Source organism: Carlito syrichta, unplaced genomic scaffold (genome assembly GCF_000164805.1).
Source record: "Carlito syrichta isolate Samal-C Ts95f unplaced genomic scaffold, Tarsius_syrichta-2.0.1 Scaffold307833, whole genome shotgun sequence".
Taxonomy (NCBI): Eukaryota; Metazoa; Chordata; class Mammalia; order Primates; family Tarsiidae; genus Carlito; species Carlito syrichta.
In genome coordinates, this window is record NW_007251929.1 from 211,427 (window position 1) to 239,236 (window position 27,810).

At 40.3% G+C, this 27,810-nt stretch overlaps 2 protein-coding genes across 2 annotated transcripts; both read right to left on the minus strand.

Annotated features, from left to right (window-relative positions):
* Nucleotides 1-6: 6 nt before the first annotated feature.
* Nucleotides 7-5,265, minus strand: CUNH11orf42 (chromosome unknown C11orf42 homolog). Its single transcript, XM_008064643.2, has 3 exons — nucleotides 5,127-5,265; nucleotides 489-1,287; nucleotides 7-227 (listed from the first exon to the last, which is right to left on the minus strand). The coding sequence occupies exons 1-3, from the start codon at nucleotides 5,196-5,198 to the stop codon at nucleotides 97-99; spliced, it is 1,002 nt and encodes a 333-aa protein (XP_008062834.1). The 5' UTR covers nucleotides 5,199-5,265; the 3' UTR covers nucleotides 7-96.
* A 5,133-nt stretch (nucleotides 5,266-10,398) lies between these two features.
* Nucleotides 10,399-11,501, minus strand: LOC103267036 (olfactory receptor 52W1). The gene has a single exon (XM_008064644.1). The coding sequence runs from the start codon at nucleotides 11,428-11,430 to the stop codon at nucleotides 10,471-10,473; it is 960 nt and encodes a 319-aa protein (XP_008062835.1). The 5' UTR covers nucleotides 11,431-11,501; the 3' UTR covers nucleotides 10,399-10,470.
* Between the last annotated feature and the right edge of the window lie 16,309 nt (nucleotides 11,502-27,810).

Below are 27,810 nucleotides of genomic sequence, written 5' to 3' on the forward strand. Positions count from 1 at the left end.
GGGTGGTTTGGGGAAGCAGCAGCTGATGTTTATTGGGGACCAGTATCCCTATGCCAGATTTAGGGGGTCTCAGCCCCTGAATTTCTTGCTTCAGCTTTAGTCGTCGCTGTCGAACTCCGAGGACAGACCCTGCAGCAGGGGCAGGGACATGGAGTGCCGATCGGGGTCCCCGGGGCCCCCACCCTGGGCTCCTGGTGGGAGGATGCAGGGGCTGAAGAGCCAGTTCTCTGCCAGAGTTGGGATTGTTACAACTTGACTCATGCCCTGGTTTTTTATCCCTATTTTTTCCCTCTGGTCTATTCCTACCCCCTACTGGAGCCCACTCATTCCATTTCACCCGCCCCAGGCTCCCTCATTTCATCTCCTTCACCAGGGCCCAGTGCTAAGCTATGGGTTCACCAAACTTTCCTGGGCTATACTCCTCATGCCTTTTCCCTCCTCCACTTTGTCCCTCCCATCCCTCTCATCTTCATTTCCCCTAGCAGTACCTGACAGCATCTGAGGCCCCCTCCGGAAGGGGTTTCGACTTTTGTAGGAGAATCTGGTGGGTCTGCCCTCCAGCCCTTCCTGAGGAGGTGGCGTAGGTGGGGCTGGGACAGCTGGGAACAGCTCAGCAGCTTCGGGTGTATCAGCAGGAGCTGATGTTGGGACCAAAGGTGGCGTGATACTGAGGTTGGGTCTGACCCAGTTGGCCCCACGGGGCAGTGGGTCTTTGTTCAGAGGCTTCTGTGGTCCCAGCACACCCTTGGGCTGCAGTGAAAACTTGAGACAGGAGAAGGCAACAGGTAATGACCGCTGTAACCGGAGCAGTTGGGCCTCACGGCCTGTAGGCAACAGCCCCAGCTGAAGCCAGGAGCAGGAGAAGACTTGATAGATGACATAGATGCTGTGGGTGCTTCGGACCCAGGGAAGAGTCTGCTGTAGGCTCACCTGCCCTGGGGGCAGCAACAGGAAGGCTACCTTCTTGCGTAGGCCACCCATATATAGGTGAATTCGGCAGGGCTGTCCATCCAACAGACGCATCTCTTCATAGGCTATCTCTTCTGGGCCATTTGGTGAGTATTCCCGAGTGCAGTGGGCAAAGGCACCCTCAGACCCTGCCTGCTCCAGCAGGTTTGTTAATGGCCCCACTGGTTTTAGCGCTCTCCGGCTTTGCCGACCTGGCAGAGCCAGGCGGGTGTGGGCTGGGCGGGACTGTTTCACTAGCACGCCCAGTAGGTCATAGCAGGCTGCAGCCGACAGGAAAGGTACTGCCACTACATTGGACCCAAAGTGTTCCTCGATGACCTGCAGATGGCCAGTTTATAGGTCAAGGACTGATTTAGAATCAGGAGTTAATTGACTCTAACTACTCTAGATTGATTCTCCCACCATTCACTGTTCAATTACATCTCTATAGTATGCTCAGACTAGACTTCCTGCTTGTCTTCTGTAACAAAACCTTGAATTTCTATGTGCCAGATTATGCTAGATACTTGGAAAAGATAAAATAATGAGACTTTGTCCTTATCCTAATATTATAGCTCAGTCTAATGGAGGAGATAAAAATGTAAACAGTAATCAGTTAAGTAAAATAATAGCAAGGTGTGAAGGAGACAAGAAGTGAATGAACAGTCTTTTTATTCGATAGAGGATCAGAGAAAGTTTTTAAGTGCTAATACTTCAGCTTTGAAGGAATTATCCGAGCAGGCGAATGGTCAGTCCAGCAGAGAGGACAACCAGTGAAAAAAATGTGAATTTAAAAACCAAGAGGGGCACATTTAGGAACATGTAATTTCATTATTATTTACTTGTAGGATACGAAAAAGGAAAGGCAAATAGGAACTGGATTATGAAAGGCCTGTGTATAGGCTAAGTGAATTTTGTCTTGAGGGCAGTGGGAAGCCACTTGAAGGGCTCTGGGTAGGAGGGACAGGACATCCTCAAGTAGGCATTTTATAAAGAATTTTAATAGACATAATAAAATAAAGGAAGATAGATCAGTTAAGAGTATTGAAATACTCCAAGCAAGATACAATGAGACCCTGAATGAAAATGGTAGGGGAAGATACTAGAGATATTTAGGTTATAGAATTAGTAGAATTTGATCACTTAATGGGTGTTGTAAAAAGAATTCTCAGGGATCCTTCCTTAGTGGTTGATTATATGGGTAATGTCATTAACCAAGAATGGGTACACAGAAATGGGTTTGGAATATCCATCCTTATACTATGTCTGTTACTTATTAACCTATACTTTTCTCCCCTAGCTACAGAAGGTAGTTCCTTTAGGGATGTTGAGTCCTCGTCTTTGTGATGGTAGTTCCAATATACGTTTAGGGATTTTAGTTCATCATGGTTTTGTTTTTTTGTCATGACCTTTTTGGAGTTGGTAATCTGAGTCTGGAAAGTTCACTTCATGACTAGCTGGGGAAGTCCTGTGATACCCTCTCTAGTAACTGTACTTAGCTATTATGGTCTTGACTCACCGAGGATTTTGCTGGCTCTCCATTCTGCTAGGGAGAAAGGGCACACAAAATTTCCTCTTTGAGCCTTTTTATATTTGAGCCTACCCCCATTGCAAATCCCACATATCTGTGCCCCTACTGATGACATTGCCCATTTTAATGGCCTTCTGGTAGAATTCACCAATGGTCCTTTACGGCTGATCTACATTTTGACGCGTAAAGCTGCTTTGGAAGTACTGGCCCCTAGCATCAGAGGAAGGTAGCTAATTATGCAGTTGTATTTACTTTGGATAACCTGAGTTAGCTTATAGACTACTGTCTTTTGTCACCGGGCCAAACAAATAATTGGGTGCTCTTTCTTGGTCTGCATGGAAGAATTTCCCATTATTTATTCTTTTTTGCTTCTCTGAGATATGGAACACTTTCTTTTGGGTGAGGCTGTCAGGCTGAAGAACAGGGCTCTGAGAAGGGCCAGTTGTGTTTCCAGGGGTAAGAGCGGAACACTGGTGTGTCAGCATTTTTGAATGGAATGCTTTGCCACAGGACCATGAAATCATAAGCACCAAGCATAACTTCAGAATCTCACCCTAGCTGCTCCTTTGGCGTCTAGAATCCAGCACAAATAAGACAGATGGGAGAGGTCCCTATAAGAGGTCCCTCTGATAGGAGTGTGACATTCAAAATACCTGGTGTTCATTGTCCAATTCTACTAAAAGGGTGAATCTCTGGTTAACTGGAGGCCCTTCTCAGCATATAGGCATGAATTTGCTTAACCCTAAACCCTTCTTATCCTTTAGAGCCTTAGTGGCTACTCTAAAATAGGAAAAATAAGGAACTCAGTAGCTCAGTTCTTTGTTAGGGTGATTGTGTTCTTGCAGGAGACACCATTGGAGATGACTACATGCTCTTACTAAACTTCTGCTTGTGGGTTGAAATTATATGGACCTTAGACCAACAGGTTTAGGTTTCCCAAGAGTATCCCATCCCGGATGGTGGAATATTGTCTTCCTAGACGTATCTTAATTACTTTGAATTCAGAATGTGGAGCTCTTGAGTCACTCTGTTTAGCCATGTGTCTAACCAAGTGCTCAATAAACTTAGTGGTTCTGGAGACAGGAAACTAAGTCATTCAAAGGTGCCCTAATCCTTTGAATTTGTCCCATACCACCAGTGATTTATCCTGCACATCTCTACTCTGGTTTTCCGGACAATTTTTCTTTTCTTTTTTTTTGAGTTGAAGTCTCACTGTGTCACCCAGACTGGAGTGCAGTGGCCGCTCCCGGCCACTGCAGCCTCGGCCTGCTGGGCTCCAGCGATCCTTCTACCTCAGCCTTCCAAGTAGCTGGAACTACAGGCACGTGCTACCACGCCCAGCTAATCTTTGATTTATTGTAGAGATGAGATCTCGCCAAGATGCCCAGGTGGGTCTCGAACCAGTGGGCTCAGACAATCCACTCATCTCGGCCTCCCAAAGCACTGGGATTACGGGCTGAGCTACTGAGCCCAGCCTGGACAATTTTTCATTTAAAAAGGATAATGAGTTTTTCTGATATTCTGATGGTGTAACTTTCTGATGGTCTAAGACTACTTGTTTTTACCCTAATTCTGACTGACCTAATCCAGAACCAACCTTCCTTGCAATAATCTATTACTCTAATACTTGGGAAGACCTTGGGTTCTCCTGTTTTTGCTTACCTGGGCCTTTGTGGTGAACATCTGTCCCATCAGGATTAAAGCTGTCCCATCAGGATTAAACATCTATCCCATCAGGATTAAAGCTGTTTTGAGTGTGATAGGCACTGCTTTAAGATTTTTTTTAAAGCTCACTAGGCTACCTTTTATGAATGTCTTAAATTCACATCAAATCACATAGCCAGAGTCTAATTCCTAAATTTTCCAATCTGAGAAATTTGCTGCCATCTAACCTGCAGCTGACAAATGATTGGGAGGGATTTGTTGGACACCTGCAACCCAGATACAGCTGAGATCTAAAATATACATATTTGGCTCAAAACCCAGAGTTCTCATTCTATGGAAGTTAAGCTGGAGGGAATATCTGTGAAGGATTGAAGATGAAGTCCAGGTTCGATAGGAAGCATGAAGGGCCTTTCATGATCAGCTCCTATACCTATTTGGCCTCGTTTTCCCCACTGTTCTTTTGAGCTCTGCTCTAGAAGACTATTTGGAGTTCACAAGTACCCATTTTCATTTTTTCTCTCTTTTGCATATGCTCTACATTTAATCAGTACACTCTACACATACTCACCCACCTGCTTATTAATTCATTCAGGTGTTTATTAAGCACATTTTATTTGCCGGGTTCTCTGGTTCTCCTCTCCCTCTTTATGTGTCCTACTTGCCAGCTAGAATGTCACTTTGTCCAGGAAGCCTTCCTGATATCCCCTAAGTCCTACCTCTGACTTAGTACATATCCTTTTTGCTCTCCTAGTTCCCTATACATTGCTTTTCAAGGAATCTTTTTTACTGTTTTTGTAGTTGTGATTAAATGGGACAGTTTGTGCACATCACTTTCCTGTGGTGCCTGGTACATAAGCAAACACTGACTATATGTTAGTTATTACTGTCTTCAGGCTTCACATCTCCTTCCTACTCACAAGCTGCTTAGACTCATCCAGGTCATGCTTTGTTACTATCTCTTTAGCCTCCTTACTTTACCCACCTTATCCTTGATGAGGGTCCAGGTGGCATCAGCTTCATCCAATGTCAGCAGGTGAGGGGTACCAACCAACATGGTGGGGTGTGGGAGAGGTTGGACAGGGCAGTGGCTGCTGCAGGAACCCCAAACTGCCCAGGAAGGTGAAACCCCAAGCCTTGGGCTTTGAGTACTGCAACATGAGGTCATAAAGGTCCTGTTAGGTAATGGTGCCTTGGGTAAGGAGAAGACAGTGATTTTCCTGGCCTCACCTTACAGCTTGTAATTCATATTCTTGAGTCACCAAACCATCCTGCTTTATGGGAGGAAAATGCAGGTATCTGTTGAGGTGTGTTTATATATGTGTGTTTAGTTCTTCTGAGTCTGTGGTTTTTGTGTTTGTTTTTTGCTCATGAAGAATACAAACTTAGATCTGAGTTCTCCTGAGGGAAACAGGATCAGGCCTCTGCTCCCTTTAGCAGCATCTCTTAAGTAATTTGTAGTCTTCCATACTATAAGATTATAATACTGTATTTTTGCTGTACCTTTTCTATGTGATACACAAATATTTACCATTGTGTTGCTTACAGTATTTAGTACAGTAACATGCTGTACAGTTTTGTAGCCTAGTATCATAGAGCCTGGGTGGGGAGTAGGCTATACGATCTAGGTTTGTGTACATACACTCTATGCTGTTTACACAACAATGAAATTGCCTAAGGATGCGTTTCTTAGCCTATTCCCATTGTTAGGTAGCACATGACTAACAATTAGATCAGGATTTTACTGAGAACCAAGCAGTGGTTCTCAACTATGGCTGCATCTTGGAATTACCTGGAAGCTTTAAAAATTACTGATACCTGGATCCTACCCCCAGAGATTTTGATTTAATTGGTCTGGATGTGCCTGGGCATCATGATTTCTAAAAGCTTCTCACACAGTTTTAATGCATAGCTTAAATGGGTTGAAAACTCATTATTAATGAATGGGTTACAAACGCAGTGAAAACCAGGTGTGTGTAGGAGGTTGCCATACTAAGCAGTGACAGTATGGAAGAAAAGAATGTAATTGGGGTAATGTTGCCTTAGTAACTGGAAAGAGTAATCAAGAAACCAGAATTATCTAGGTAAATTTGAGGAAAATTTTCTTATGCTCCATTCCCTGTCCTTATCTGGTGTGTGCCTAGTAGCTAGATAAGAGCTGGAATGTTAGTTGTGTGTTATCTCCTTGCATCTCTGTCTTTGAGACCTCACTCTAGTTTTTTGCTTAAGGAGTGGTGAAAGCCTTTCCAGTAGCTACTTTCCCACTCTGCAGTATCTATTCAAGGAGGCTTCTCTCTGAGTCCCTCTGGAGAGTCTCTTTTGTGCCCAGAAAGAACTCTTGTGTGTAGAGAGTATCCTTCCCTAGCTCAGTCCAGTGTGTAGATCTAGCCAATCTACAAAATTGGCTGTCATCTGAGCTGCCTGGGGTGGGGCATAGGAAGAGTTCTTAAGTGATGGGAAAGAGTGTTGTTAGAAAAATTTTCCTGAAGAAGATGTAACTGGCCTCAGGGAAGGGTAGGTCTCTTTAAACAGAGCTAAACTCTGAGCAAAAGTTTGACAGTGGGTGTGGTCCTGTTTTCCAGGAAAGCAATTAATATCAAATATTTCTTAAGCTCTTTTGTGCTAGGAACTGTGCCAAATACTTTGAATTCATTATATTAGCTAATCCTTTTAGTAACCTCTTGGAGTAGTTACTATTATCATATTTTACAAGTGAAGAAGCAGATAGGTTAAATAATTAGCCCAAGCCATGCAGCGAGTTTATAGAGGATCTAGGATTCAGATAGAAGTCTGCTTGACTCCAGTTTTAAGTGTTAAACAGTGTTCCTTTTGGTTCAAGGGAGAAACCAACATATTCCTTCTGTTCACTTTAGTGTGTGGTGGGAGGGGTGCCTCCTGGATGGGAAATACAGAGCGGTTTAATGAAAATGAAATGGGCAGGATGAGAGAGGAGCCACAGTGAACCAAATCAGAAACCCAAGTTTCTTATTAAGACAAGTGAAACCAAGTTCTGTCCTCATAATGCCTCTTCAACACATTTTAATGAAGATTGACAAGGAGCAGTCAGCTGGTATAGTATAGTTGGCATCTCTGTTCTCTCCAGGAAGGAGTTCTTAGTGAGGCAGATAGAGATAGAGTGAGAGAGAGACATACTCAAGGGCAAGAAACATGGATATGGGGCAAAACTGACAAATGGTGCAAGGAGACGAAGATGCAGCAGTTCGGAGACTGAGAGTGACTGATGGAAAAGGATGCATATCCAGATCCTGAGCAGATTCCAGAATGAGAAGGAGGTGGATGAGATAGATGCAGGGATGGTGGGCAGTTGGTGACTTTACCCTTATGCAGTCTATGCATGTAACAATATTGCACTTGCACCTTGTAAACTGATAAAATAGGAAAAAAAAGGATGAGGAGGATTCCTTCAGGATTTGTTCATGGAGAAGGGCTCAGAGGGGAAATTGTGTAGTGATGAACTTCTCAGTCAGAAGTTCATACCTCCTGTCTTTTTTCTCTTGTTGTCTGATTACCAGGATTCTCCAGGATTCTTAAATTCTATCCTGCTCTACCCTGATACTAAGTAAGTCTGTCTTTCCTTTTGACTCAGAAGTTGGAGACTAAACGTTACTGAAGGAAAATAGATGACAACTGAGTCCTGGATGGAGTTGATGAGCCTGAGGACTGGGCTGTTTGGGGCATACCCTGTTTGGGTTTACCTCTTATGTGGCATGTTCTAGGGTCTCCCTGGGAAAGAGGCATAGATTATCTGTAGGATATCTGAGGGTGACCTGAGTGGAGAGCATGAGGGGGACAAACAGATGGATCTGTTTTTCCATAGAACATAAGGTTCTCTGCATGAACCTCTAGGGCAGTATAGAATAGTGTTGACAGCAGACTTCAGAGTAATAAAGAGTCCTAATAAGTCTCCGCACTTCTCTCAGACTGCTGGGATAATTGTACAAGTTCCTAATACCTTATTTGAAATTTTTGGGGACAGACATGTTTGGAATTTAGAATTTTTCATATTACAGAAAGGGAGTATAGTACATAATAACACATTAAGTAATACTTCAGTGGGATTTAGGACATTGCTGTATAATCAAACACATCAACATTTCTGCAATTAAATGTATGAATACTCAACACTCAGTGAGATAAATAAAGATTAATAGGCTCATGATGGTTGGTGTCAAGTTTCCGGCCAAAGACATGAAAAACAAAACAAAGCTATTGTTTCTTCAGAGATGAGGAATTTTTGGCTTATAATTAATTCTCAGGTTGTCATGAGGAATGAGAGGGTAAAGCTTTCTAAACACATCACATGGTAGGTATGTATGCAGTTTCAATTTGGAACAAGATACAAATGTCCAGGGGAGTGGATTTTTTGCTTGAAGGAAACAAATTTCTGTAGTAGAGAATGTGCAGCTTTTGAACCAGCTTCCTTGGGAAGATGTACACAGCCAGGGGATGAAGGTGCCTTAGAAGTCTCCTGTGATGGGAGGGTGACTGAATTCATTGCTTAAGAACATTGACTGCGTTTGATTTCCCTTTTCATGTGGCAAAGGAGAAAGGCAAAAAATGGTATATGTGTATGTATATGAGATACAGCATTATCACACATTTCTTTATAACATATTTCTTTATAATAATGTAATAAATATCTTACTGTATATCTTTGTTCACATCTCAATTATTTTCTCAGGGTAGATCTTTAAAAGGGGAATTACTAAGAAAGATATGGATATTTTGAAGACTTGTGACCCATTAGGATTAGAATTTTGTTACAATTATCCACAAAATTATTGCTTGGAGGGCATTTAAACTCAGAACCTCATGAAAAAAATTAGTCTTGTGGATGACTTATCCTACACTTGGGTTGACTGTACATTTTCTCCTCATCCACTTGGATTCAGTGTGGTGATGTCTCTGAAAATCGCACAGTGCTTCTGGGCTAGCTCTTTAGTTCCTTGTTAATGATGACCTGGTGAGACCCCATGTGGTACTGGAGATGGCATCATTTGCTTTTTTCTGAAGCCTCCTCTTCTGTGTGGTGGCCCGTAGTGCTTGGCCCACCTATCTGTGCCGAGTGGACTGGGTTTCTCCAGGCTGCAGGTCTTCATGACTAACTTGAATACCTGTGTTATACTTGGTAGTGGTTTTGCCTTTGCAGCCTGCAGCTTTCTCTGACCCCCTGTCAGTGACTCCCTGCCTTCTGTCTGTGATTATACTCATTCTGAACTCCATGCTGGTATGAAAGACCTTTTGTTACATAATGTCCCTTCCAGTGTAGAGCCTTAGCTGAGAGCGAATCCCTTGTTGGATAACACAATGACACTTCCTATTTAATATCTCTATGCTCTGAAGTACAGCATGTAAAATATTCTTATTTTGTCATAGTATACTAATATTGTGTCCTTCTAATAATGTTTGCCAGGACAAATAGGGGTGCCAATGAGGATATTATTTGGGGCTAATACCTTGACTGAAGGTGCACAAAAGGGCAGATTGGCAAGAGATCATAGTAACTCAACCTCTGGCAAGCAGGGGATGTGGTTGCAGTGATTTTCAGGGAGATCAAAATTTCTTTCAGTTGGATCCTGACCTCTGAAGCTGCAGGCCCAGAGAGAAGTTCTAGATGTTAATTCTTGTAGCTTTGTAGGAGTAGGGGAAAGGGATATAGTGATTTCACATGAGACCAAGAGGATTCTCTGAATTGGAAGTGTCTTAAAACTGGTGTTCTGGCCAAACTAGCACCATGAAGCACATTATCCAGATTGTCAGAAAATGGGAGATAAGCCTGTATAACTTATATCCTGAGAGCAGCTTGAAAACAGAATCTAGCTCCAGGAATAGAGGACCATGATCCCAGACACGTACCCAAATACTTGCCTCCAAAGGCAGTGCCGCCCCTCTGTGCTCGTGCCAAGCACTTCCTCCATGTTTGGGATCTATAGAGGAGCTTTTGTGTGGGAACATGGACAGACTTAGGTTGAGATTATGGGTATGGGGGACAGGAAAGGGAATTTAAGCTAGGTTTTGAAAAATTATGATCCCACACTAGTTCCCCGATCTCCTTTTTTATTTTCCCTGCATGGTAATGTGTAACTCCTGACCTCTGCCTTCCCTCAAGCAGAACACATGGTTAGGCCAAAGTCTAGAGACCCCGGTGTTGCACATAGTAGAGGCTTGATAGCCAACATCTGTTGAGGGATTATCATAATCATATGCAGAAAACGGGACAAAGATGACATGATCCACACCCCCAGACCCAGACTCTCCTCTGAGTGCCTCCACACTTCCACCCCAGGCTCCATTGTTACCATCGTCCATTAAAACTGGATTTTTTTGAATGTTAAGGTTTCCAGGAGTCGGTCCCTAATCTGCTTGGTGCGGGCCCCATAGATGAGGGGGTTGAGGGCTGGTGGCAGCAGCAAGTAGATGTTGGAGAGAAGGATGTGCACAGGTTTTGGGATAGGGTGGTGACCAAAGCGGTGTGTGAGGTAGGAGAAAAGACCAGGCACATAGAAGGCCAAAATGACACAGATGTGAGAGCTACACGTACCAAAGGCCTTGGCATGGGCTTCCCAGGTAGGCCGCCGGAGCACAGCATGGGCAATGAGCCCATAGGAGCCAGTCATACCTAGTTTATCAATACCTGACACGGCCAGTGAAAGCACCAGCCCATATAAGTTGTTAGCCCTTGTGTTACCCACCCCCAATTTTACCACCGCCATGTGTGCACAGTAGGCATGGCCTGTGGTCCTGGCTCGGAAGTGCTCAAATCGTGCCACCAGCAGAGGGAAGGGCACAACAATAGCCACAGCTTTCAGTGCCAATGCCAGGGCTGCATAACCCACGCGGGCTTTGGTGATTAGGATAGGGTAGTGCAGTGGACGCCCCACTGCCACAGCTCGTTCACAGGCCATGGCCAGAAGCACACCCGATTCCATGGCAGTCAGTGCATGTACAATGAACATCTGGACTAAGACAGCATGGGACACGGGCTGGGGTCCAAGCCACAGCACAGCCAGCAAACCTGGAGCTTTTGATGTGCTTAAACCCAGGTCTGTGACTGCCAGTGTGGCCAGAAGTAGAAACATGGGCTGGTGCAGCATAGGGTCTATCTGCAAAACTGCCAACAGTGCTCCATTGCCCAGCAGGGCCAGCAGAAACATGGGCCCAAAAACCATTGTCAGCCAGCTCTGGGCACCTGCTAGCCCTGGAATGCCAGTCAGTATGACAAAGGTTGGATGTAGGAAGGTGGAGTTGGGCTGTGGAGTCACTGCCATTCTGTGGTGGGCGAAATTTTAGGGCTCAGGGGGGCATGACTTCTGATAGGAAGGAAAAGGGGAGAGATGCTGGGGGTGTCATAGTTGCACAAAGCCATCCATGGTAGGTTTGGGATGGATAGTTAAGGTCACAATTCTAACTAGGATGGAAGAATACTTTGCTCCCATGAGTGTTGTAGGAAGGGGTAGTGCGGAAAAGGGTGACTGCTGCAGTGGCTGGTACAGCCAGAGACGTTTAATTGAAGGTCAGCTGAGGGTGGAGCTGAGATGAATGCTTTTCTTCCTCAGAGTTCAAGTACTCAGTCTCAGTCTTTGTATATGGGGATAAAGCCAATGTTGGGTAGGGATCAGGTCTCAGACTGTCCTGCCCCGACTGTGTGTCCTTAGGCGGGACCTCTGGGCCTCAGCTTCCTCAGCTCTACAGTGGAGGTGGGCACAGCAGTCTTAAGTCCTCTAACATTCTCGGCACCAACTATTCAAGAAGAAAGGAGGCAGAGTTGAAAGAAAAGGAGAAACAGTAGGGGGAAGATGGGATCTGGAATGAAGCTGGGAGCTTGGTGTGGCAGGGGAAAATTCGGTGAGTTTTTGGGATGTGGGGTGCTTATGTTATTCTGAACTTGATGCTGAAGGAGTGAACTTAAATACCAGCTGGAGAGAAGCAGCTGAGGCTGAAGAACAATGGAGAGAGATGACTGTAAGAAAAGAAACTTTCCTTCTCTGCTTCCTTTTCTCCTTCACGATTCAGAAGGGGGGTCCCACTAGAGTCTCATTCCTGGGGTGTCAGAAGGAGTAGAGTTGACATGGGGATAGAAAATGGCATTCAACCCAGAGGAGCAGCCATCTGAGGAAGGAGCATCTCTGGTGTTGGAGGAGGCAGAACAAGCAGAATGACTCCTTCCAGAATCTAGTCCACAACCGAAGCTTAATAAACGTTGAATGGATAGTTGAATGAGGAAGAAATCACCAGCAGAAAGCTCTACTAGGGAAAGATCCTGAACACTGTTGGCAGCTTCTCTGCCTTGGCCAGTGTCTGTGAGGCATTTTATGTGGCTGTTCTACCTGCTTCCCTTAGGGCCCTTCTCCTTGTCACCTGTGCCAATTAACTCTTCCCTGCCCTTGCCTCTTTGCATGGTGCTCAGGAAGTAGAGTAAGGCGGTAGAGATGGGGACAAGCAAGGAAAGAGACTATGGGGTAGAAAGATCTGGGAAAGAGGAACACTTCCTATGGGAGGTCTTTGTTTACTTGCTGAAGTCTGGAAGAGAAGACCTTGCCTTATACTTCTATAGTATCTGTCCCACTGTCTTTTAATTACCTGTCACTTTCTTTCCCATTAGACCAAAAGAGTTACAGGCAATGCTTTTTATTAACCATGAGAGTTGCTGCTGCTCATTGCAATGCCTGGCATGTAGTTGGCTATGAATCAATATTTATTGCCTTTGATTGTAGAACAGAACTGCTACCCCAAACAGTCTTTGTTGACTAACAGGGGCTCCTATGGTTTCAGTAGCCTTAGGTACCCATGGGACAGATCCATGGAGAAGAGAAAGAGTTATTTATCATCAATTACAAGTCTACTGAGTCCAATTCTTTCTACTATAAAGAGATGTAACTTAAAATCACCACACTATGAAAAATCATGCAATAAAGACCACAGGGCTTATTGGAAAAATGGGGTAGGAATACAACACTCAAAAACTTCATAAGTGATACAATTTTTTAAAAGATAGGGGCTGGCCACAGTGGCTCACACCTGCAATCCCAGCACTTTGGGAGGCCTGAGGCTGGAGGATTACTTCAGGTCAGGAGTTCGAGACCAGTCTGGGCAACATAGCAAGATTCTGTCTCTACAAAAAGATCTTAAAAGTTAGCTGAGCATGTGGCATGTGCCTATAGTTCCAGCTACTTGGGAGGTTGAAGTGGGGTGATAGCTTGGTCTCAGAAGCTCAAAGTTACAGTGAGCCATGATTACACCATTGCATTCCAGCCTGGACAAAAGAGTGAAACCTTGTTTCTCTGAAAAACAAATTTGAAAAAAACGATAGGAGCCTAATAAAATAGCACCATATTTCACATGTTAAATGGTTAGAAAGTACATAAATACTATAATAAATATGACACTTTACCTTGAAAAAGACATAGAATTTCCCTTGTGAAAAGTGAATGTTGGGAGCAGTTGGTGAATTATTTTGAAGCAGTAAAGGAGGCTTATCAGAAATTGGTTGAAAGTTGTAACACTAAATGTGAGTGGATATACCTCATGACACAAGTGGTGAACTGAAGCAGCTGATAGATGTTTGAAGTGTGTGCATGTTGGGCTTTCCTACTCAGTTCGGTTCAATTGGGTGGAGTTTTCTGAGTTTACCTGGTTTCTCAAAAGTGAATTCACATATAAGCAAACATGAAATTTACATTATGCTCAGTTTCATAATGCACATATCAGTTGTGTTTGAACAAATTTGCATTAAAATCAGGTTTATAGCAGAATGGATTGAATCTCTTTTGTGCCTAGCCCTGTGTCATGTGGTGAGAATACAGTGACAATAACAAAATCCTGCTGCTCTCAAGGAGTTCACAGTCTAGTAAACACAGTTATTGAATGTAAACAATTGTTGAAGAGCTATTAAGACAATTGCATTAGCTCAGGTCAATACCATATATGATGGCAGTGTAGAGAAAGAAGACTTTCACTCATCCTAGGGGAGTGAGGGAAATCACTGAATCACAGTAATGGTCAAAAGTCCCATGGAGTTTCCTGTGTGCATGCACTGCTCTAAGCCCTTACCTCACAACAGTTATTTGAAGTGGTTACAATTCTTTCCCCAATTTTACAAAAGAAACTAAGGAACAGATTAATTAACTTGGCCAAGGTGACACAGCTAGAAAATAGAGTTGGGATACTAATTCAGCCTGTGTGGCTCTAGCATACTTGCTCTTAGTCACTACTTCAAACATTTCATCTGAGATCTAGCACATGAGCAGGAATTTGTAGTACCTGTTGGGGTAAAATGCAACTATTCCCAGGAGAAGGAGTTCGAGAGACTCTGGGATTGATAGGTGGTCCTAGGATTGCTGAATGGAGAGATGTAGAAAGAGCTGCAATTATTTGGTTGTAACTGTTGATCTTTTATCCTTTGAGAGAGGAAAAGAGCACTTAGGAGCAGTGGGTTGAGAGCCATGAAAGAGAGGGTTGGGGAAAAGTACTCTTGACCTCAAGAGAACACTAATGGGATTTTGGCTGTCTTGGATACTTCTTCTTTGTGAAAAGATTGTTAATAAGATAAATTACAGAGCCCTTAAGGCCAACAATCTGCTGAATTCTGCATTTCTCACTCTCCAATAACCCAAGATACATTGGGAGATATCACTGACTCTGTCTTTAGAAAATTCCTTGGTTGGTCTCCCAGGCCCCAGTTCACACTTATAGAAGCTCTCTGAGCACATGTTGGGCACCAACTGGCTAGTCTTTTCCTATGATACTGGTCATTAGAGGAGGGGATTTGGCAATATACCTGTGACCTTGTTGGGCTATGTGCTAGAGCCTGCTCCCCAGAGGAGGGTGCCTGCTCTCTGCAAGGAGTGGAGTGGGGGTGGAGGAAGGAGTTTAGGCTTACTGGATCTTTCAGTTGTTTCTAGACTGGCACGGAAGATAGGATAGGAGGATTCTATCTGGAGCTGACCCTGATTTTCTCACACTTTTGGCTAATACAGCTACCAACAACATCTATAGAATAGGGTTCTCAGATATCAGCTTGTATCCATATAGGCTTGCTCTATGGTTTTCCACTTAAAATGACCCATGAGTAATGCCACGTAAGAATAGATTATTCATTTACACAATAGGTTACAGATCAGAAAGTCTTGCTTCCTAGTGGTGTCATATAACACTGAATCCTCTTTTAGAAACCCACTAAAGCAAACTCTCAATTGTTAAATCTCAGTTCCCAGGTCAGTATGAGACCAGACCCCTCTGTGACTAGTAGCACTATAATAGCCCAGGCCTCACCTTCCCTCAGTTTCAGGAGCAGTAGTGGGACCCTGAAAAATCAGGTTTCCCTACCCTATGAAGATGTGGAAGGACTCATGAAACCACCAAGGCCATTCTGTCTTCTGGCTTTGCTTTTTCCTCTCCACCTTGGGCTTCCCAGTCCTTCCATGAGAAAGACTTAACATTCCATAAAGCTCTGGGGTATTGGACATCCCCAATTCCTAACATAATGTGCTTGCACAGAGGTTGTAGATAAAGGTATAGAATAGCTCACATCTAGTTTTTATTAACCCTCCTATAATATTTTCTGCTCTCCTTATCTGTTTCCCCCCCCTCTGCAAAAGTCATAGTCTAGAGACTCTGGGACTGACACCATCTTTAACCATACATAGCAGTAACTCTATTGTTCTCCTGCATGCTGAGGTAACAGTTGCTATCTTTGTTTCCAAAGTAACACTATACCAGTAAGATTAGTTTAGGACTCTGAAATAACTTTAACTTATCCAATCATTCATTTTTCTTTATTGTGAAGCATGGAAGGGGTATTTTTTTTCTAAGCCTCTCTGAAAAGTAGTGGTGGGTTAGAACAGTGCTGAGAGGGTCTTCCAAAAACTTTTTAAACTAGAAGGCGGCCGGGCATGATGGCTCATACATGCAATTCCAGCACTTTGGGAGACCGAAGCAGGAGGATTGCTTGAACCCAGGAGTTTGAGACCAGCCTGAGCAATGCAACAAGACCTTGTTTCTTTTATTTTTCTGCACTATTTTTTATTTATTTATTTATTTATATATTTATTTATATATATCAATATTTTTTATTTTGATATTGTGGGGTACAGTTAAGGGTTAAGTATACAAATATGCTTCATTCAGGCACCCTTGTTGATAAGGGGGTGTCTCCCTGTCCCCAGACAGATATTGACTACCGTTAATCCCACCTCCCTTCCCCTCTCCCCCCCATAGTTTCCCACCACTGTCAGTCCTTTTTCTGTAGTATTACGATGGATGTTCAAGGTCTGCTGTATGAGTGAGAACATGTGATACTCAGATCTTTGTTTCTGTGAGAGGTCATTCAGTATTATTGACTCTAGTTCCATCCAGGTTGCTGCAAGATTCATGATTTTGTTCTTTTTTATGGCTGCGTAGTATTCCATCATGTATATATACCACATTTTTAAAATCCAGTCCTCTTCTGATGGACAGCATGGTTGCTTCCAGGTTCTTGCTATTGTGAACAATGCTGCGATAAACATATGTGTGCAGGTATCTTTTTGATTGAGTGATTTGAGTTCTTCAGGGTATATTCCCAGTAGGGGGATTGTGGGGTCATATGGGAGGTTGATATTTAGAGCTTTTAGGAATTGTCACACTGTTTTCCACAGAGGTTGCACCAGTTTGCACTCCCACCAACAGTGTAGGAGTGTTCCCTTTTCACTACACCCTCTCCAGCAACTGTTATTTTTTGAGTTATTGATAATTGCCATTCTGACTGGAATTAGGTGGTATCTCAGTGTGGTTTGGATTTGCATCTCCCTGATGATTAGTGAGGTTGAACATTTCTTCATGTGTCTGTTGGCTGCTCGTATATCTTCCTTTGAGAAGTGTCTGTTCATATCTTTTGCCCACTTTATGATGGGGTTGTTTGTTTTTTTCTTTTCAGCACATTTGAGTTCCTTGTAGATTGATGATGTTAAGCCTTTGTTGGACCTGGAGTTAGCAAATACTTTTTCCCAGTCTCTGGGCTGTCTTCCTGCTCTCTTGATGGTTTCTTTGGCTTTGCAGAAGCTTGTCAGTTTAATGAGGTCCCACTTGTCTATCTTATCTCTTATGGCCTGTGGGTTTCGGGTTTTGTTCAGGAATTGGATGCCAGTTCCAATTTCCATAAGGGTGTGTCCTACATTTTCTATGGTTCTTATGGTTTAAGGTTTTACATTTAGGTCTCTGTTCCATTTAGAGTTAATTTTTGTGTATCGGGATAGATAGCGGCCTTGTTTGAGTCTTCTGCATGTGGTCAGCCAGTTTTCCCAGCACCATTTACTGAATAGGTTCTCCTCTCCCCAGTGGTAGGTGGTGGAGGCTTTGTCGAAGACGAGTTGGTTGAGAAATTGAGGTTTTGCTTCTGGAATCTCAATTCTATTCCATTGGTCTGTATGCCTGTTTTTGTACCAATACCAAGCTGTTTTGATGATTGTAGCTTTATAGTAAAGTTTGAAGTCTGGTAATGTGATATCGCCTGCTTTCTTTTTTTTTTTGCTGAGGATTGTTCTGGCTATTCTTGGTCGTTTGTGTTTCCATATGAATTCCTGTATTATTTTTTCTAGGTCTGAGAAGAATGTTGCTGGTAATTTGATGGATATTGCATTAAATCTGTAGATTGCCTTAGGTAGGATGGACATCTTCACAATGTTGATTCTTTCAATCCATGAGCATGGGATATTTTTCCACTTGTTTGTGTCATCTTTGATTTCTTTGAGCAGTGTTTTGTAGTTTTCATTGTAAAGGTCTTTCACGTCTCTGGTTAGGAAGATGCCAAGGTATTTCATTTTTTTTGTGGCTATTGTGAATGGAATTGTGCTTTTTATTTGGGTTTCTGTTTGTTTATTATTGGTGTAAAGGAATGTGATTGTCTTTTGTGCATTTGTTTTATATCCTGAGACTTTGCCAAAGTCCTTTATCAGTGTAAGGAGGTTTTTGACAGATTCTCTTGGGTTTTCAAGGTACACGATCATGTCATCTGCAAAGAGAGATAACTTGACTTCCTCTTTTCCTATTTGGATACCCTTGATTACCTTCTCTTGTCTGATTGCTTAGCCAGGACTTCCAATACTATACTGAACAGGAGGGGTGAGAGTGGTCATCCTTGTCTTGTTCCAGTTTTCAGGGGAAATGGTTCCAGTTTTTGTCCATTTAGGAGTATGCTGGCTGTGGGTTTCTCATAGATGGCTTTTACTATTTTGAGGTATGTTCCCTGTATGCCTAGATGTTCGAGGGTTTTTATCAAGAAGGGGTGCTGGATTTTATCAAAAGCTTTTTCTGCATCTAATGATATAATCGTGTGGTTTTTGTTTTGACATCTGTTCATGTATGTAATTACATTTATGGTTTTACGAATGTTGAACCAGCCTTGCATCCCAGGTATGAAGCCTACTTGGTCATGATGGATGATTTTTGAGATGTGTTGTTGAATCTGGTTTCTAGGATCTTGTTTAGGATTTTAGCATCTATGTTCATCAAAGATATTGGCCTGTAGTTCTCTTTCTTTGTTGGGTCTTTACCTGGCTTGGGTGTCAATGTGATGTTAGCTTCGTAAAATGATTTGTGAAGAATTCCATCTTTCTCAATTGCCTGGAATACCTTTAGTAGGATTGGTATCAGCTCCTCCTTAAATGTCTTGTAGAATTCGGCTGGAAAGCCATCTGGACCCGGGCTTTTTTTTGTAGGTAGTTTTCTTATCATGTAGTCAATTTCCTTGATTGTTATTGGTCTTTTTAGGGTCTCAATTTCTTCTTGCTTCAACCTGGGCAGGTTGTGTGATGTCAGAAAGTCCTCCATTTCCTTAAGGTTTTCAAGTTTGTTTTCATACAAGTGTACATAGTAGTCTCTAATGATCTTTTGTATTTCTTCAGGATCAGATGTGATTTCATCTTTTGTGTTTCTGACTGTGTTTATTTGGGCTTTTTCTTGGTCAGTCTAGCTAGGGGACCATCGATCTTGTTTATCCTTTCAAAGAACCAGCTTTTTGTTTCATTGATTTTTTGTATTATCTTTTTGTCTTCTATGTCCTGGATTTGGGCTTTTTTTTGGTGATCTGGATTCTTCTGCTGAAATTAGGGTTTTAGTGATCTTCCTTTTCCAACTTTCTTAGGTGGTTTTTTAGGCTATTAATTGTGATAAGACCTTGTTTCTTCAAAAATTAAAACAATTAGCTGGGCAAGGTGGCATGTGCCTGTAGTCCCAGCTATTTGAGAGACTGAGGTGGGAGGATTACCTGAGCCCAGGAGGTTGAGGCTGTGGTAAGCTGTGATTGTGCTACTGCACTCCAGCCTGGGTGGAAGTGTGAGACCCTGACTTAAAAATAAAATAAATAAATAAATAAATAAATAAATAAATAAATAAATACAAGGTAAGTAGTTCCTGTAGGCATTCTCTAGCTGAGCAGTCCCCCATCTTTTTGGCACCAGGAACTGGTTTATGTGGAAGACAACTTTTCCACTGACACTGGGCTTGGGGAGGGTGGGAAGAGGGGTGTGCAGTCAAACCTCATTGCTAATGTTAATCTGTATTTGCAGTCACTCTTGAGTGCTAGCATCACTGCCTCAGTTCCACCTCAGATCATCAGGCATTAGATTTTCATAAGGAGCCCCTCCCATGCATAGTTCAGCACAGGGTTTGCACTCCTTGAGAATCTAATGCTGCCACCGATCTGACAGCAGATGGAGCGCAGAAGGTAATGCTAATGATGGGGAGTGACTGTAAATACAAATGAAGCTTTGCTTGCTCACCTGCCCCTCACCTCTTGCTGTACAACTTGGTTCCTAACAGGCCATGGACCGTACAAGTCCATGGCCCAGGAGTTGGGGAGCCCTGCTATAGCTTATACTCCTGTGTCCTATTTGATGCCTCACAACCTTATTCTGGAATATTACTGCAGCCTTATGACTGATCCCCTTGTCCCCAGTGTGCTTCTCTGTATTTTATTTTTTGTCAAATTTTATTTGAGAAGTGGCTAATAGATATGAAAGTACAAAGAATAAGAACATGCACATGTATCAACACAGCCAGAATTGGCAATTATTAACACTTTGTCCTACTTGTTTTTAGTTCTCTATTAATGAAGGTAATAAAAATTACAGATAAGTTAAATCTCTTTTATCTTCTATGATGTCCTATTCTCTCACCTTTGAGACAATAATTATCGCAAATTTAGAATATATTTTTCTACTGCAGTTTTTAATGCTTTTGCTAGTTGGTGCTTTTAAATATTTACATAGATTTGCTATTGTATGTAGCGACTTATGTTGTTGAGTTCTGTTTATGTGGATAGACAGCTCTTTATTATCCTTTTAAATCACACATAGTTTGATAGCATTTGATTATGTCAAACAGTTATTATTGATAGACTTAAAGTTGTTTCTAGTTATTTTGCTATGTGTACTGTTATTGATATCTTTATACATGTCTCAATTTTCACATGTGTGAAAGTTTCTCTTGAGCATATATCTAGACTTGGAAAGACTAGGTCATAAAGTATGCACATTTTCATTGCAGATGTCAAATTGCTCTTCAAAATAATTGTTTTATCTTGTATTTCCACTAGCAGTCTTATGAAAGATCCTGGTTTTGAACATCCTTGAAAACACTCTATTATCAGACTCTTATATTTTTGTAAATCTGGTTAATAAGAAATATTATGTTGTTTTAATTTGTTTTTCATATACTTATTGGTCATTTAGATTCCTCTCCTGTAAATTTTCCATTTATTTCCTTTGCCCATTTTTATTCCTTTTTTTCTAACTTTAAGATTTTTTTTTATTTTGAAATTGTGGGGTACATTTCAGGGTTAGGTATACAAATATTCACTGTGCAGGTACCCTTGTTGATGAGGTGTGCTCCCCCTTTCCCAGGCAGATTTCCACTACTGTCAGTTCCACCTCCTTGCCCCCCTCCCCTCTGCAGTTTTCTGCTACAGTCAATCCTTTTCTTATAGTATTGCAGTAGTTGTTCAAGGTCCATTTAGGAGTGAGAATATGTGATACTCAGGTCTTTGTTTCTGTGAAAGATCACTCAGTATTATAGACTCTAATTCCATCTTGGTTGCTGCGAAGTTAATGATTTTGTTCTTCTTTATGGCGGTATAATATTCCATCGTGTATATGAACACATTTAAAAAAAATCCAGTCCTCTTTTGATGAGCAGCACGGTTGGTTCCATGTTCTTGCTATTGTGAACAATGCTGCGATAAACATATGTGTGCAGGTTTCTTTTTTATAGAGTGATTTGAGTTCTTCTGGGTATATTCCCAGTAGGGGGATTGCGGGGTCATATGGAAGGTAGATTTTTAGAACTTTTAGGTATCGCCACACTGTTTTCCACAGAGGGCTGTACTAGTTTGCACTCCCACCAACAATGTAGAAGTGTTCCCTTTTTGCCACATACTCTCCAGCATCTGTTATTTTTTGAGTGATTGATGATGTCCTTTGCCCATTTTTGTAATCAGTTGGCCTTTTCCCCCTGTATTTCTACACAGAGAAACTCTGTATTCTAGAGACTAAACTTTTGTTTTGTGTTGGAAATATTAACTTCCAATCTGTTGTTTTATCTATAGTATCATTTGTCCTATAAAAATATGACTTTTAATCAAAAGCTCATCTGGGACATGTGCTTTTAAAATATTATTTATTGGTCTTTTTCTACCTTGAGTTGTGAAGACATTATGTTTTATAGTGTTTAGACCTTGACAACATTTATTATTGTCTCCCAAGTTATGATTTATTGAACACTTACTGTGAATCAGGCATTGGGCTAAGCACTCTACACATTTAATCTTATTCAATACATGCCTGTGAGGTAGACACTATTATTATTGTCATTTTACAGATGAAATAGCTGAGGCATATGTAGCTTGCTTCTGTTCACAAAACTTCTAATGAGTCTTTATTTGAATCTAGCCTAGTGTGAGTTCAAAACAAATTATCTTAATGATGACATGGTATCAGGGTTCTCCTGGCTTCATAAAACTGAATAAAGTTGGTTTTCATCTTTTTATGATGAGTAATTTTATTTCTCCTCAGCCTGCATCTTCCCTCTCTTTTCTAGACAAATGCACCATTCAGGGTTGAAGGAACAGTCACATTGCTTTGCCTAAAATCTGTATCAAATAAAATGACTTTTCTCCTGATTTCTGAATTTAGTTGTGCACTCTTGTATCTGCCCAAATAATTACCATCTTTATATTTTCCATAATAACTTTTGTCCATGATACATCTAGGAATTTATGTTTCCCTGTATAGTTACTATTGTGAATTCTATGTCACATAGCCCTCCCTGCCAAAGGTCGTCTACAACTGTGACTTCCAGCTTCCCTAAAGACACATTCAATGCTCCTTAATTTCTTGGCCTGTGTCTCTTTCTCTTCCTTATCTTTTGTGCTGACAGCAATATAAAACACCCTGTAATACACAATAAATATGACTCTGGCTTGGGCTGAGGGTTTATTGCAGTTTTCATGTTACTTAAATCTGTGTCTTCTGCAATGTGCTACTTCCACTTTCTGCATAGGCCAGTCACCTCTGTGTATGTGTTCCTAGCCCATCCTTCTTCATTTTTGTGTAGAGGGGATAATGTCACAGAGTTGTTTGGTAATCTGTGGAGCCTGGGTGTGGACTCTCTCTTGAGTTCTGGCCAGTATGTCATCACAGAGTTTTCTTCCTCATTCTGATGTCTTTTTTTGTGTTTTATCTGTTGTTACTGAATCTTTCAGCTTTCTTCTCTCTTTGGGCCCTCTTCACATTGTCCTTGAAGATAAGAGCTGCATTTGCCTCATATTGCAGATATGTGTTACCGTTTGACCATCACTGTACTAAAAAGCATTACAGTCATATTCACTATTAATACAGTTTGCTTTCACCTTATTACGCTGTTTGCTTTCTCAAATAATCAAAATATATTTTAAAAATATTATTGTCTCTTACAAAAATACACATTTTACAAGTATTTACTGCAATCAAAATATAAAGATATGTAAACATTTTAAGAATCTCTTTTTATCCTGTCCTTTTTCCAACCCCACCTTTACTCCTAAGGTAGTTTTTGTTGACATTTTATTGTGCATCTTTTCACATCTTTCTCCATGCTCGTATGCACTTATATAAACATAATGATTTTTAGTTTTTAAAATAATTTTGGAATAAAATAATATATATTTTCCAAATTTTTCTTTTACTCATCCAACAATACCTAATGAGTAACTACTTTATCCAGGTGCTTAACAATAACATATCACAGACATTCTTCAGGCCAGTACATATAGTCAAATGCATTCTTTTAAAATACAATCATATGTTGCTTAGTGATGAGGATATTTTCTGAGAAATGCATAGTTAAGGTGATTTCATTGTTTTGCAAACATCATACATAGCATGTACTTACACAAACCTAGATGATATAGCTTACCCTACATATCTAAACTGTATAGTACTACAGCCTATAGTTCCTAGGGTACAAACCTGTACAGCATGTTACTGTACAAAATACTGCTTGCAATGGTAACACAATAGTAAGTATTTGTGTATCTAAATATATGTAAACACAGAAAAGGTACAGTAAAGATACAATATTATGATCTTGTGGGACCATGATTATATATGTGGTCTGTCATTGACTGAAATGTCATTATGTGGTACATGACTATAATTGTGTATACACACACACTTCTGATTATGAGATAATTATATATTAACTTGAAATTTTAATAAACAATACAGAGATATCCTGTGTAATATTAATACTTGTCTAATTTCCTCCCGTAGTAACACCTTGCAAAGCGATAGAACAGTATCCACAACCAGGATATTGACATTGATACAGTCTGTATAGTGAATGATTTCATCACCACAAGGGTCCCTCTTTTTGTGCTTTTGCATACCTACCTCTGTCCTTTTCTTCTACACCCCCAATGATGACCTCTAGAAACCACTAATCTTTTTCATTTCTATAATTTTGTCATCTCAGGGATGTTATATAAGTGGAATAATATAATATGTAACCTTTGGGATTTTTTTTTTTGACTTAGCACAATTCCACTGAGATTCATCCAAGTTGTGTGTGTGTGTGTGTGTGTGTGTGAGAATAGTTTATTCATTTTTACTACTGGGTGGTATGAATGTATCATAGTTTTAAAAAATCTTTTGTTTGAAAATTTCATTTTGAAGATATGGGGTACAGTTCAGGATTAGGTATACAAGTGATTATCATGCAGGTAAAGTTTGGGCCTTCCTACAGTTTGCTTTACCATTCATCTGTTGAAGAACATCTGGGATATTTACAGTTTTTGGCTAATACAAATAAAGCCTCAATGAACAATTATGTATGGCTGTTTTATTTTTTGTGGGAACACAAGTTTTTATGTCTCTGAAATATTAATAAATGCCTAAGAGTACAGTTGCCGGGCATTTGCATGGTGGTTGCATATTTAGATGTTTGGTTTTTTAATAAACTACTTGCTATTAACTGAATGTTTATGTCCCTCCAAAATTCATATGTTGAAACCTAATCTTCAGTGTGATAGTATTTGACAGTGGGCCTTTGGGAGATGACTAGGTCATGAGAGCAGAGTCTTCAAGAATGGGGATAGATCCCTTATAAAAGAGTCCCCAGAGAGCAACCTCACCCCTTACGCCATGTGAAGATATGGAAGACAGCCATATGTGAAACACGAAGACACTGAATCTGCTGATGCCTTGATCTTGGGCTTCCCAACCACTGGAACTATGAGAAATCAATGTTTATTGTTAAAACCACAAAACCACACAGTCTATGGTATTTTTGTCATAGCAGTCCAAGCTAAGACACTGCCAAACTCTTTTCTGAGAGGGTATGCCATTTACATTCTTACCAACAACTTCCCATTTGTATGCCTATTATTTCTCTTTCTTGTCTTGTTGTAGTGACTAGAAATACCAGTATGATGTTGAATAAGATCAGTGAAAGTAGATGTCTTTGCTGTGTTCTTAATCTTACAGAAAAAGCATTCCATTTTCACCATTAAAATAATGTTATTAATAGCTGTAGGTTTTAAAACTTTTGTGTAAATACTCTTTGTGGTAGTTCCCTGCTACTTCTAGATTGCTAAGAGTTTTAGATATGAATCAATATTGGGTTTTAACAAAGGTCTTTCCCCTGATTCAATTGATATGATTTTATAATTTTTCTTCTTATTGATGTGGTGAATTATACTGATTGAATCAAACTTGCATAGCTGGAAAAAAAATCCTATTTGGTTGTGTTGTATAATTTTTGGATATGTTGTTGGATTTAATTTGCTAATATTTTGTTGAGGATTTTTTTTTGTATGGTCTTCATCTGGTTTTGATTAAGGGCAATATATTCCTCTAAAATTAGTTGGGAAGTATCCCCTAGTATTTCATTTTCTGGAAGGAATTGTGTAAAAAAATTGGTGTTAATTTTTTAAAGATTGGTAGAATTGTTCATTGAAAAAATTTGTGCCTGGAGGTTTATTTTTCAGAAGCTTTAAAATTACACAATCAATTTTAAAAATGATTACAGTACTATTCAGATTATCTATTTTATTTTCCTTGAGTTTTTTTTTTTAAGTTTGACATTTTCAAGGGATTAGTCTATTTCTTCTAAATAGTCAAATATATAAGCATAAAGTTGTTCATAGTATTTCCGTATTATCTGTGATGATAAAAGAATCTACAGTCAGATTCCCCCATTTGATTCCTAATATTAATGATTTGTATTTTCTCTTTGTCAGTGTTGCTAGAGATTTATTAATTTTAATGATTTTTTGAAGAGACAACTTTCATTGATTTCTAAAAATATCTTTCCTATTTTCAGTTTGCTTAATTTCTAAACTTTATTTTCTTTCTTCTGTTTGCAGTTTATTTTTCTCTTTCTCCCCTATTTTCTTGGGGGTAGGAATGATATTGATTTGAGAACTTCTATTTTTTTCTAATGTAGGCATGTTGTGTTGCAAAGCAGCTCTGCACTGCTTTAGCCACATCTTTCAAATTTTTATGTTATATTTTCATTTCCATTCAGTTCTGCAACTTTTAAAAATGTATTTTATGACTTTCTGTTTGATCAATAATTTCTTTAGAAGTGTATTATTTAATTTCCAGGTGTTTAGAAATTTTCCTGTTTTCTCTCTGTTATTGTTTTCCAGTTTGATTCCATATGGTCATGAACATAATCCATGTAATTTCAATTTTTAATTTTTTTTGAGGATTTCATGACTCAGGATAAGGTCTATCACAATAAATGTCCATGTGTGCTTGGAAAAAAAGGTATATTCTGCTGTTTTGGGGTGTTCTGTATCTTGTTGACCAATTTTTCTATATCCTTGTTGAAATCTGTCTTGTATTTCTATCAGTTGCCAAGATAGAACTTCAACACCAGGGGGCTGTTGAAGTCCCATGTTTTAATTATTGATTTGCCTATTTTTCTTTTCAGTTCTTTCAGTTTTTACTTCATGTGTTTTGAGGTTCTGTTGTTTGGTATTTAAATATGAAGAGGACCCAAAAAACATGTATTTATAAAAAATTGTGTATTCTTACATGTTTAAACTTTAGTCACTTTCAAAGTACTCTCCATTTGATGCAATTCAATTTGAGGCATCTTTTCCACTGCTCAAAACAGTTTTCAAAACCATCAATTTTGATGCCTTTTAGTGCTTCTTCCGTTTTTTTTGATTTCACTTCTTCCACATAAGTAAAACATTACTTTGAATAATTTTTCATCCAGGGAAACAAAAGAAAATCACTTGGGGAAAGATCAGGTGAATGGGGAGGGTGGGGTATAGGGGGGTCACTGCCATTTTTGGCTAAAAACTACTGAACACTCTGTGCAGTGTGGGTAGATGTGCTCTAAATCATCCATCATGAAATGCGCATACATAATGAAGTAATTAAAATAAAATCACTGAAGCCAAATGCAGCCTCTCACAACAATGCTAGCTAGCTGCTACACTGATGCTAATGGGTTTCTAGAACATTTATCTAGCAGAGGAAGCCTGTGCTACAAGGGCACCACCCTCCAAAAAATAATTCAGTTTTTTGGGATTCTTCCCTTATACTTGGGATCAGTATGCCTTTCTGGTGAATTGATTACTTTACCAATTTGTAATGTGTCATTTTGTCCCCAGTAATTTTCTTTGTTCTGAAGTTCACTTTATCTGAAATTAATATAGCCACTCTTTTCTTTTTGGGGATAGGGCTGCATGATATATTTTTTCCATCCTTTTATTTTCAATCTATGCCATTGAATTTGAAGTTAATTTCTTGTTAATAGTATATAGTTGGGTCATATTTCTTTAAAATCCATTTTATTAATCTCTGGCTTATAATTGGTATATTTGGACCATTCACATTGGGGTGATTATTAATATGTTTGTTTGCTTTTTTATTCTTTGTTTTTTCTTTGTTACTTCTGTGTTTTATTCTTCTGTTTCTATTTTCTTGGCCTTCTGTGGGTTAGTTGAACATTCTTAGGTTTTCATCTTGATTTATTCATTGTGTCTTTGAGTTTATTACTTTGTATAGTTTTCTTATTTATTTACATATATTGACAGGATCTTGCTATGTTGCCGCGGCTGGTTTCGAATGTCTTACCTCAAGTGATCCTCCTGTCTTGGCCTCCCAAAGTGCTGGGATTAC

Coding starts and splice junctions, on each gene's coding strand:
- CUNH11orf42 (XM_008064643.2), bottom strand. CDS start 5,198: ATGTTGGTTGGTACCCCTCACCTGCTGACATTGGATGAAGCTGATGCC. Junction 1,288..5,126: donor GGACCCTCATCAAGGATAAG/GTGGGTAAAGTA, acceptor GGCCATCTGCAG/GTCATCGAGGAACACTTTGG. Junction 228..488: donor GGGGCCTCAGATGCTGTCAG/GTACTGCTAGGG, acceptor CAACTCTGGCAG/AGAACTGGCTCTTCAGCCCC.
- LOC103267036 (XM_008064644.1), bottom strand. CDS start 11,430: ATGGCAGTGACTCCACAGCCCAACTCCACCTTCCTACATCCAACCTTT.